We start from the raw sequence: 12,410 nt of genomic DNA, 5'->3' as shown, positions 1-12,410 counted from the left end.
GGGATATTATGTGGCCAATATTACATTTCACGGAGGGATCTGTCATCTCGTGGGAGGCAATGACAGGTCGCTCTACAAGGTTCTTGATTACTCCGGTAATGGGCTCCACCGTGGAGCTAACGTGTAATGAATGGGTGACAGTTTTCCCACTTTGTGACAGTGTGACATGACTCATTGCCGCTCCGAAGCCGAGGACGCTCACAACAGAGGGAGGCGGCCGCTCATCTGACCCACTTTCAGCTCCGTGACGGACACAGTGGCCTCCAGGAGATGTTTATTTTTCATCCGCGGGCTTTGAGGCTACGTGCGATCAAAGTGAGCGCCACAGAACTGCTGCAGGAGAACCGACACGGGGAGCTAGAGAGGTTTTTACGGCCGCGGTTTCCTTTGCGAAGTAGGAATCTGCGTGTGAATGACTGAATACGCGGCAGCTGTTAAAGAGAGGATACAGAGAACAGGCTCGTCTCGGGATAATTTGCAGTCAAGAGATGCTATTCGATCACAACTGGAGCATGGGGATGGCACTTTTCAGAGCATCCCTTACTTTTTTGACGAGATTAAATTACATTGTTCAAAGACTAGTGTCTCTAGAAATTACATTCGCATCGGCCGATTCTGCAGCACGCGGTTTAAGGACAGAGTAAAATACTCAATGTGACGTCTGACCACATCAAAAGGAAAAAGTGTGTATTTTTTTGCCCTGAAAGGATAGACTCAAAGAGACATCATTAGTGCACGACGTTGCAGCACAATGCAGAAAGTAGTCTTCACTTTAGGTGGTGAAGTTGGGTTGAGTGTTACAGTTGACGTCCCATCACAGACCAATACTTTATGCTTTTTTTGCCCTGTGACTATGATATTTCAATAAATGTCAGCAAGAGTTTTACTTACTTAACTCAAACTTCATGTGGATGGTAATTAGCCTCGTCTATTCTGTGGATGCAGAACTAAATCAGATATTAACAGGTAACAGAAAGTCAAACATGTTAACGTGATCTGCAGGAATTTGGAGGATCCTCAAGTTTAAATATGATATTTAAGTGATGTTCGGTATCGAACTTCTAATTTAAGGTCTGATCCAGATTTGTATCTAGCTTAAGATATGATATGTCAACACGCATATATTTTGTCATACCAATTTGTCTCAAAAATTTGAAAAGCTCGCCTCGTTTATTAACGAGCACTATTAACTTTCCCTTGATGGCTGAAGAGAACTGTCGCTAAATGTCCCTTCCTGCCAAGAAAATGGGGAAACACTGTGTGTGTGTGTGTGTGTGTGTGTGTGTGTGTGTGTGTGTGTGTGTGTGTGTGTGTGTGTGTGAGTTTGGCAAGATCAGACTTGAGTGTGAAGAGATGTGCAGATTAATGTCAGGTCCTCATGCAAAGGGCTCCAGCTTTGTTTCTGTCTGTTCACCACCACGAGCGGCTGCTTCCGCTTGGTGTTGATGACTCTGAGTTCTTACACTAATGAGACAAAAGCTTCTTGTAAAAGATTCAAATCACTCGGCGACGTCAGGCAAATGCACAGCAAATGAACCTCAAAGAGCCGCCAAACAGCACAGCAGGAAGGGACTCATGATGTCATTCCTACTTATAAAACATCATCACCACATTCATGTGCAGGTCAAGGCCTATCGTAGTGTCAGAGTATGTTGAATTTTGAACGGGAATGCATCGCAAAACCCTTTTTTTAAATCATTTTTTTCAGACTACCTCATGACGGTTCAGTTCTAAATTACAACTCAAAGCTGCTTCCTTAAATATCAGTCATGAAACAGACTATTGGTCCTCTTTTTGATCGTCCGAGGTGAGCTGCCAAGAGGGCTGAATCACCGTCCTGGAGCGTCTGTGGTCGGCGTGCCGCTCACTGAACTGAAGAGTAACAGACAAACACAGACGGGTTAATACCGGCGAACCTCTGCCTGTCGGCCGTGATAGGGACTAAGTCTCTAGCTAAACAGATGCACCCACACAGATGTGCAAACATTGTATTTATTCAGTCTTCCTCTCAAAGGAGGAATGGTCATTAGTCAGGTGTTAGGAATAAATCCTGCGATAATTAGTGCTGGAATAGAGGGTTGGTTGAACTACAGAGTTGGGAAGCGAGAGAAGTTATTCAGGAAGTGTTTTTGTGTCCCAAAGTGCACCAAATGCATCATTAATTTCAATTAGACAACATGTTCAAGCCTCCGTGTGGGGATTTCTTCAAAAGTCTGTCGCAGTACATTTTCATATATTGAGAAAGCAACAAAAAAAAAGTCGTAGGCAAAAAGAAGTGGAGTTGACATGGATAACATTGCACTTGTGTGACGGTTCACAGCTTACGGGCACATTTGTCAATTTTATTTGCATATTTATAAGTTTGAATTCATTGTAAACTGTATATTTTGGGGGTTTTGCAGAAGAAGAAAAACAGTCGATGTCACCTTGGGCTCAGAGGATGTTTGATGAATATTTGTCACTTTTATTTCCACCAATGATTTATTGGGAAAATAATTGATAATTCAATGGATGTAAAAAGCTCTGAGCAGATTATGTAAATGACACACGGTGCATACAAGAAATAAAACACCCCAGCACATTACTTTGTTATCTTAATTGAATTCCAACAAGTCTTTCCCTTCGCTCATTTTCTTAAAGATAATTAGGACGTGTGAGGGAATATATGAAAAGCTCCAAAGACTCACAGCGGGACGCAAAATTTGAGAAAAGAAGATAATGGCTCACGCATAATTTAACTCTCAGAAGTAGCGCTCTCTGCTCGATGTGTTTTTGATTCGAAGGTTCGCGAGTCACACAACAGGAGGGAAGACATCCACAGCCCTGCTCTTATCGCTCGTCTGAAGCACCAGTGCCTCTCCCAGTAAAGAGGACGTGGCTCGCTGTGTCTGCCACCGTTGGCTGAGGGATGGGAGGAAAATCACAAGGACAGCACACAAGGATGAAATTGCTACCCTCAAAATCAAAGTGCCACTTCACAGCATTTCAGCGCAAAACATGTTTACCTTTTAAGTTTGTGTAAACGACGGCTGGAATAATTGTGAGTCTTTGATTTCCCCTCCGAGGAAGGGGACCGTTTGGCAGTGAGCGATCACGATGAGCCTCACGCAGACGCGCAATCACGGACGTTATATTTATGTGGAAGGGGTCCACTGGCTTCATTTCAGAGTGTTTTCCAAGGTAATGTCAAGAAAATGTTGTGCATAACCTGGGGAGCAGGAAACAAATCGAGGAGACTCCATACTTTCCATGATGATCTCGTCTCGTGTTAGTATTGTCATGTGTGACGTGTGTGTGTGATTACGGTATGTGTGTGTGTGTGTGTGTGTGTGTATACAAACATTTACAGAATGTGGAATCCATCTTATAAAGACCTCTCCTTACTGGAATCTTGCCACCATCCAATGCAGATCACTAGTACTGAGACAAATACTGTGTATTAAGGAAAAGATGTAACATTAAACCTATTTTTAATGACGGCATTGAAACTGTGGGAGTTGATATTTAAACACAGAGATAAAGAGCGAGGTCACGCAAGGTACATTTAGCTCTCTGGCGGTTCAGTTACGTAAACAAAAGCATGTGTCAGGGGAAGTGTGTCTGCTCCGAAGGCAGAAATAATCTCATTAGTCAAATTAAACAGTAATGTGTGGAAGCAAATTGCGAGGGCTTTTTTTTTTTGAATTCCACGGTGGTTTTCAGGTTGTCCGTCCCATTCTCGTGAACGCGATATCTCAGGAACGCCCGCAGGGTATTTCATTACATCTTGTCCAAACATCCACTCGGATCCACGGACGAACTGATTAGGATTTGGTGGTCGAAGGTCACCGTGACCTCCCGAAATACGTTTCATGAATACGTCAATAATTCATATGCTAATCCTGAGAATGGAATACAATGAGGAAATGAGGACATTTTAGACGTGTAGCTTTGACTAAACCACCAGAACTCAAGGTCCTCTGACACGTCGCATGATCTTTATCGTTTATTTTGTCAAACTGCTATTTAACTGCTGAGCTCAGCTTCAAAAAAACATATGAAACGATATTTGGTTTCTTTACAACCTCATACACAAAAACAATCGAAGCACATAAATCTTTGGTTTTCATTCCGTTAACACTGTTTTTACTTCACAGCGTTGGTTAGCGTTTACCAACTGCATCCAGTTGTCTTTGTTTCCTCCTTTCTTTTCTATTTACCACCGTGTCTGATGCGGCTGCCGACAGCTGTAGAGCTCCATGCCCGAATGCCCTGGTCAGCCTCCAGATTGCTGCTTGATGGCCGCTTGATAGGAAGTTGATTGACTGACTCGCTGGGCCTCCTGAGAGGACTTTGAGTTTCAGACTCTGACTGGCAGGTCAATCAGCCTCCCGGGCCCTCCGTTGTGGTTATCAATTATCCGCCTTATGTGAAGAGAAACATTCCTCTCATTCCCGCTCTGACACATCCTGACCTTTGCGAACTCCTCAGCGAGCTGTCAGGCTCCGCCGACATAACCTTCTAATAATGCTGCCATAACCCGGGAATAAAATGACGGCGTCATCCTAAAGCCCGCCCGTTATGGAAGATTGATTGGTAGTGATTTTAAAAGACAAGAAACACCTCATGTTCCTCAAGTCACTCAGGGATATTCCTCCACATTTCTTTCACGACGCGCGGTCTCTCTGTGAGGATGTTGGCGGGATGAAGGTGGACGTCTCGTAATGTGGATGAAGTGGACGGCTTGACATGCCGTCCCTCACTTTATTTTACCCCCTTCGTGTTCCCCTTGTAGCTCATGGTGGGGATCATCCAGGCCGCGGAGCTGCCTGCTATGGACATGGGTGGCACGTCCGACCCGTACGTGAAGGTCTACCTGCTGCCGGACAAGAAGAAGAAGTTTGAGACCAAAGTGCACAGGAAGACCCTCAACCCTGTCTTCAATGAGCAGTTCACTTTCAAGGTACGCTTCGGAGGCCCGGCTGCACATTTGCTCCATTCAAGCCGCTTTTTTGTCGTCGTTTTAGTAGCTGGAGAACCTTTCTGGTTCCACTGACAATCTGATTTGCATGCAGCCGTGAATGCTGGAAAGGTGTGCAGACAGTAACCAGCTGGCACATTAACAAGCTCCTGACAGAATATCTCTCACACACACACTGTTACACTCATTTACACACACACACACACACACACACACACACAGAGGGGCTCAATGTGATCGGGATTAACACAGGCAGATGCACCGCTACACCGCGGACTCGCCTCGGCCAGAATGGATGCATGGGTGCAGCTCAGAGGCGGGGAAAGTTGTGTTATTCACCCGACAGTGAAGAGCGCAGGTGTTTGGTGTTCAGTCAAGCGTAAAGTTATGTGATATCCATCTCAACGCTGAGTTTAGTTATGTGTTTTCTGTTGTACTTCTTTCCAAAGCTCGGAGGGAAAACAGGACAGGTTATTAGAAGCGCTGTCAAAAGAAAGAGATGTTTTTTTATCAGGTAACGTCAAGGACGGTCCCATCTGTCCCCCCCGCGCTCTGTTTCTGTGCTAACAGGGCGTTTCCATTGAATACGTTTTGTCCCAAAATGAGAAGCAGTCAAGCCTCACGAGTACGCACGTGTCTTTTACCCATCTGAGGTTGCACATGCGATACTATCTGTCAGAATGGTGTCACAGAAACAGAGTCACCCACAACATTACCATCTACATGCTCCACAAACACACACACACACACACACACACACACACACACACACATAGACACAGCTGACTCAGCAACCTGACTTGGCATTTAATTAATGGAAGAAACAATTCAGGGCTGACAATGTCTAATTAAATGTAGGAAACTGAAGGTTTTTGAGTGTATATATATATATATATATATACCACAATACTGTTGAATCTCCTGTTTTATATATTACAGTCCTATATAACAAGCCAACACCTCTTCCAAGGTCAGTCACACACTGGACATAATGAGGTTAACAATAGATACGAGCTACTGCAGGTGTAACGACGTGAAAACTTTCTCCCACAGTATAAGTTTGCTCACTCAAAGCTCAGAGATTCGGTGGGAAGATCAGCAGAAGAAACAGATTAATTTCCTCAACTCAGTGGTTAGAAGCCCCTCATGATAACATGTTTACTTTAATGAACAACTTTAATGTCGTGTTGATTTTGGCGGTCCCTAAAGCGCTAGTGTTGGTAGTGTTTCCGTGCACCAGGGTCCCTTTAGAAAACCTCTCATTTTACTGCAGCGGGGTCTGACAGTCGGCCCCGTGTCGTCTCGGTCCTGGTTCTCCCTCTGCCACCCTTCCCCCTCAGGGGACCCGGCGATACTGCCTGCGTCCCCGTTAGAGAGGTGTCCCTCCGGAGCCTCGGCTGCATTTTGAAGGCTGCAGGGAAGCCGGATCTGCCTCTGCCTGCAGCCGGCTGCTCACTGCTGGAGGTCACTGCTGGAGGTCACTGCTGGAGGTCACTGCTGGAGTCGGAGCTGAAGGAGTTCCTGGTGACACAAATTGTTTGGTCTTACTTTGCGGGGAAGCGAACCAAATGAGACGCATTAAGAATAACTGTAGAAACATCCAGTATTCTTGCTCAGGGTGTTGTTTGCTTATATAGGTCATATCACAGCATCACTATTTCCATGTAGTAACTTTGAATGTTTTCTTATGTCAGAGCTCCCTTTTTCTCCCATTTCTTTCCATCATAACACACATAGGAGCCAGAGGAAGCAGCAGGGGAGTACGCTCTCATTTCTACTATGCACAACATGTCTCTTTGGAAAAGCTCCAACTCTCTCCGCCCGTGTTAAAACGGCTCATATTTGACAGTCCGTCCGTCTGTTTTCTTTTTTATTTAACCCGTTCCTCTCTCCTCAGGTCCCCTACGTGGAGCTGGGTGGGAAGACGCTGATCATGACGGTGTACGACTTTGACCGCTTCTCCAAACACGACGCCATCGGCGACATCAAGGTGCCCATGAACAAGGTGGACTTCAGCCACGTGACAGAGGAGTGGCGGGATCTGATGAGCGCCGAGAAGGAGGAGGTAAGACTTATGAAACCTCCGCAGGCGGACACACACACACACACACCAAAAGTTCAATCACTCCTGAGAAAATGTGAAATGAGAAGGTTCGGAAATCATTTTCTAGCACCTGTCTGGTGTTTCTCGGCTCGGATTTGGACATCTGGTAGCTGCTATTTTTAATAATAAGAGCATTTTTTCTGCATAAGTGATATCAAAACGATTGTTTTTGCTGCGAGTTGTGCTCCAAAACACAAATGTGGTGCCGCGGCTGAAGTAATCCATCCTTCCTGGAAATGTCACTTAATCAGATGTCCACGCTTCCCCTTCAATTAATAGAAGTGTGACTTCCCAGCCAGCAGTTCAGGAAATTCAATTTTCATGGTAAATGTCATGGCATATAGCATGTGTTGCCAGGGGAACCTCATTTTTAGGATTACGTGGGTTTGATTTAAAGGTTAATTATAGCAGCGTTGAGTGGCTGCTGATGTTGTTTGAGTTGAAGGGCATCACGATACTTATTAGCGTTTGGTCTCACCGCTCTACTTGACAATTGCACGTAAGGTTTGAGCCACATGGAGCGACACGTTGCTGTAGTCCTGATTAAAAAGTATTGAAATGTTCTACTATTGCCTGTAATGTTCAAATCATGGGAGGTATTGATCCATTTGTCAACACCTTAACTGTATGTTGTGCCTCTGTCGGCCTCTGAGCTTGTGAATGGAGGTCACACGTTAGTTTTAGGAGATAATAAGTCTGGTTTAAGATGTATAAAATAAAGCTCTGAAAAGAGGATACCAGTCCAAACACACAAAGAGACTCTACTTCAGGTTGAAATCATTAAAGATTTAATACACAAGGTCACTCAAGCCCCCTCACTTCGAAGGTCATCTATGAGGTCGCAAGTTCCCAAAATGCCCTTTGAAGTTGAAAGGCAGAGGTTGACCTTCTTCAGTTCATAGAAATACATTTCGTCACACTGACCCTGCACGAGGGAACAGCTCCTGATTGCATATTCAGGCTCAATCTGCCTCTGGATTAAATCCTCCGTTTAAGTGGCCAACACGTGACGCAGGTGTGACGTGAGGGAGAGCGATGGATAAGAGATACGGCGAGAACGAGACTCACACAATGAGACAATGAGACGGTGTGTGTGTGTGTGTGTGTGTGTGTTACTTGTGTGAACCAGTGAAGTGATTGCAGTGAGGACTCCTCCAGCGGGGTGATGTAATAATAGAAAGCATTCAAATCCACAACATGAGACACAATCCATCGCAAAAGATTTAAAACATGTCGGGACGTATTGCGTAATGGATCGGCGATGACTCAGAGAGGCAGAGCGTCATGTGACTCATCGCCTTATATTGTAAACACTTTGCTATTCTTCCATTTACAGTTTATTCCACTTGCAGAGTTGAGTTCGATGAATGAAAGCAGATGAATTGTTAAAGTCCAGTTTTCACTAGATTATCTTAGAGTATAACTACGGAGTACATTTTTTATCTAATTTCTCGAGGTTGTCACGAAATACATTATTTGATATTATAAACCTTCTACAGCTGAGTTTCTCAGTTTAGAAAAAAATGGCTAAAAGTGTGTTTGTTGTGATTGTTGTTGTTTTTTTTGGACTATATTATTTTGAAATGTGTATAATATTTGATGTTATTTATATTTACACATCAGGACGGCAGACAGCTGGCTCACATGCTGATTAACCTTGTTACCAGCTCGTCCTGCAGACTGTTTTCAAATATAATAATAAGATATATTTATCCCCCAAAAGAAAAGAAAAATCTTCATTTTTTATGTTTATTATGATCTGCATGTTCTTTGACTGTTATGCAAATAAAACAAAATAATAATTACTGCTTATATTAGACATGCACTGCTAACGATTTGTTAATGGTATTATGACAATAGTACAGAAGAGTTTCTATTTAATATATTGTAGCTAAAGTCATCTCTCCAGTAGAGTTCATGCCAATTAAAATCAGAAATTGAAATGTTTCTGCCTGAATAAACATTTATTGCGCTCCAGATTACCTGATAATTTATGTCACAACTCAACGACAATAAAGAAAAGTCTTTCATGCTTTCTTTAAATATCGCTTACTCGTGTTGCATACTGAAGTGTTTTTGTTGAACAGCGCTCCATAACACTGAATAATGTATGCTTTCTGTGCATATTCTACACTAGGAAGCATAGCATGTTTGCACTTAAAGCAATTACAAGAACAGATTTCTGTCATTTATGTAAATGCTCTGCATACACGCAGCCTTATTCAAAGTGGACTCTGGGTCATTGAGTTGTTTCAGTAATTACAGTGTCAGCGTACTCGACTTCAACCTTTCATACCGTCACGTTTCACATTGAAACCTCTCGCACTTACAGCTCTAAATGTTCATTAAAATATCATCAAAAGTTCTCCTCTCTGTTTGTGGAGAGCAGAACAAAATAAACAACACGCCTCGCATGGAATAAAAAAAACAATGGCAAAGTACAGCTTCAGATTTGGTTGACTGAACATCTTTTAAATGTGCTTCGGAGGGAAAATTTACGACCTATTTATAGTGCGAGCATCTGCTGTGAGCGTGCGACGCAGTCAATGTGGATTCATTAGTTGCTGTTAAAAGTCACCTCTGCTTCCCCGTTTGTCCGACAGCAAGAGAAGCTGGGCGATATCTGCTTCTCCCTGCGATACGTTCCCACCGCCGGCAAGTTGACCGTGGTCATCCTGGAGGCCAAAAACCTGAAGAAAATGGACGTGGGAGGCTTGTCAGGTGAGAACAATTACAACGGGGTGTGCGTGTTCCCACTGACTTTCCCTCTGACAGGCCCTTTGTCTGTAATTACACATGCACTGCAGCACACACTCTCCCTCCTCTTAACAACCGCCCAAACACATCACTGGTCACGATGACACGTGTGTCAAAGAAAAGCATGACTTTAACTGGAAAGAATGAAACCGAAGAAATTCTGGAATACTTGAGATGCAAGTGACAAACAACATCTGCAGAGACATTTATTAATGCTGATTTAAATACTGTCCTGTGCAGTGTTTATGGCTGTCGGGATCGTTTCAAGTGTTTGTTGTTGTTCTACTTGTTTCAGGCACAAGAAAGTGAAGTGAAGTGTCCTAATAGGACTGAAAGCATTCATGTGTTTAATGTTTCATTTACATAACCTGCAAACACATAATATATATATATATATACATATATATATATATATATATATATATACATATATATATATATATATATACATTGTGTTTTGAGTGCATGGATGGATTTGACTGGAAGACAATGGGAATGTTTTTAGTGCTATTTAGAAGATATAAAAATCTAAAATGAGTATTTTAGCAACAAATCATTCTGGAAAATGTATTTTTACAACCCATTATTAAGTCATAAACAACATAATTAAGATCAGACAGAAAATTGACCACCAAAATATTTGTGTGCGGAGGATCTTCTTTTGATCCCGGCAAACAAAATCTTTAAGGAAGTTAAACAGATATTCCACAAGGACAAAAAAACAGTTTATTCCACAAGGACAGAAAAACAGTTCACGTCAGACTTTGAAAAATGAATCGCCAGAATTGTTATCTTCTCGCTTCCCTCTCCGGGTTTTCCGGAAGATGTTCAGATGGAGGAAGAAGCCGCTCTGCTCCGACTTCATGTTGTGTGAAACGAGCAGGAATGATGGTGGCGCGCAGAAAGCAACGAACCCTCCTCCTGCTGTGATGCCGCTTCAACAGTGAACCAGTTCAGCATTAAGATCAATAGATGACATTTATCACAATACAGTCGAGTCTGAATAGCGGGTCTGATGTCATGGAAACAGAATGTGCCGCTCGTGTGGGCCGGAGAGGGGTGGGAAATCATTGCACATGCAAACACCCACGGGTTCAGACACACACTCAGTTTCCATCAATCAAAGCGGGAGCGATGTTTCATAAAGGGACACAGAAAAGGTTGTTAGGCGTCCGTCACGGTCCCAGGACGATCACAAATTCACCTCCTGGAGGTTTAAATGTTGTTTAAAGAGCAAATTAAGGAATCTCAATGTGTAAAACTGTTTTTTTTTTTGCAGTGGCGGACAGTCTGCAATGTGTGTGAATGTTCATATATTTCATTTTTACAGGACAAACCAAAAACAAGCTCTTTCTCTGAACCTAACCAAGTAGTTTTGTTGCGTCAAAGTAAACCGACGTTGGAAGTTTATTTTGAAAGGAGACTGTATCCATGTACCGAGCAGACACTATGTTTCCAGTGAACGCGGAGCTTTATTTTGAAAAGACACCATGCATGTAATGGGAAGCGCATAGGGACACTGACAAAGCTGTCATATAAGTGAAGAACTTGTTGGATGGTTATATTTTCTCTAAATATAAGTGTTTCTGTGGAAAAGCTTCTCTTTTCTGTCTTTTCTGTCCACAATAATTAAATATAATCTTTTTGCACAAGACCCATTTCATGTGACAGGCAATGAAATTGTAAGATTGTTGTCATCACACAATCTATGGGCGCCTTAACTAAGATTCACCACAAAAAAATCCAGCATTATAACTAGAGATTTGGGTGTAATATTGATTCCTTACAGAATTATGTGTTTTTTTATTTGATTGTAATAATCTCTTTATGGCACTCTATCAGCATTGTAAAAAAAAAATACATTAATTTGCCTTATGAAAACACATCTTCTGGAGATGGATCGGCATCGACTGACCGGCCCCTTTTTTCGACAACAGGACACACGCTCACATGAACACGCAGAGCGCCGCATGCACACACACTCGAGCGCACAAATCACACAATCAGCCGGACTCTGCCGCCTCCACCTTGACTTTCTGCGGCGGTTTCATTTTAAAGTCCCCGGAGTGCACTTCCCTCCCGCCTTCTCTCTTTTCCGCCTCAATTACCATACACCTGTGTCCACTCGCTTTCCGCCTGACAGCCCGGCCTCTCCACATACGGCCAAACATCCTGCAGTACAGTAACGCGGCACCCATTAAAAGCCCACCGTTCCCTTTCATCTATCGCAGCACAAGCAGCCATTTGGCGGAAATAAAACCCCTCCTGCGCTGCCATTTTACGCTCCTGGCATTAACTCTCACCTGTAACCATTTGCTTCGGGGGGGATTGTCCGCCACGTCGACTCGCCAGGAGGAAAAAGGTGTTAATCTGTTCACTTTGAAAGGCCAGGTTGTCTCTTTTTTTTTACAGAGAAACCAAATCGCTGGGAAGCCATGACAGTTTGACACCACGTACTGTATGCCACATTTAATTGGAGCAGGTTTTTATCTCTGTGCACCAGTCTGTGGGTTTCCGGCTGATCTATTAGTATACAGTAAGAGCACGGTGCATGCTTTCTAATTACACACAACCAGAATAAATAGTCGA

At 43.2% G+C, this 12,410-nt stretch overlaps 1 protein-coding gene across 4 annotated transcripts in view; it reads left to right on the top strand.

The window, feature by feature from the left end:
* Window positions 1-12,410, top strand: part of syt1a (synaptotagmin Ia) — a 75,054-nt gene that overhangs the window by 49,039 nt on the left and 13,605 nt on the right. For all 4 annotated transcript variants that reach the window (XM_068586629.1, XM_068586630.1, XM_068586626.1 and 1 more), the window contains 3 exons: window positions 4,775-4,942; window positions 6,858-7,025; window positions 9,668-9,785. In XM_068586629.1, the coding sequence (XP_068442730.1) occupies window positions 4,775-4,942; window positions 6,858-7,025; window positions 9,668-9,785 (454 nt within the window). The remainder of the gene's footprint in view (window positions 1-4,774; window positions 4,943-6,857; window positions 7,026-9,667; window positions 9,786-12,410) is intronic.

The sequence above is a fragment of the Clinocottus analis genome, unplaced genomic scaffold (genome assembly GCF_023055335.1).
Source record: "Clinocottus analis isolate CAN_PGR_092001 unplaced genomic scaffold, fCliAna1.0.p SCAF_20, whole genome shotgun sequence".
NCBI classification, from domain to species: domain Eukaryota; kingdom Metazoa; phylum Chordata; class Actinopteri; order Perciformes; family Cottidae; genus Clinocottus; species Clinocottus analis.
Note: the sequence above shows the minus strand (reverse complement) of the source record. Positions and strands in the feature narration are given on the sequence as shown.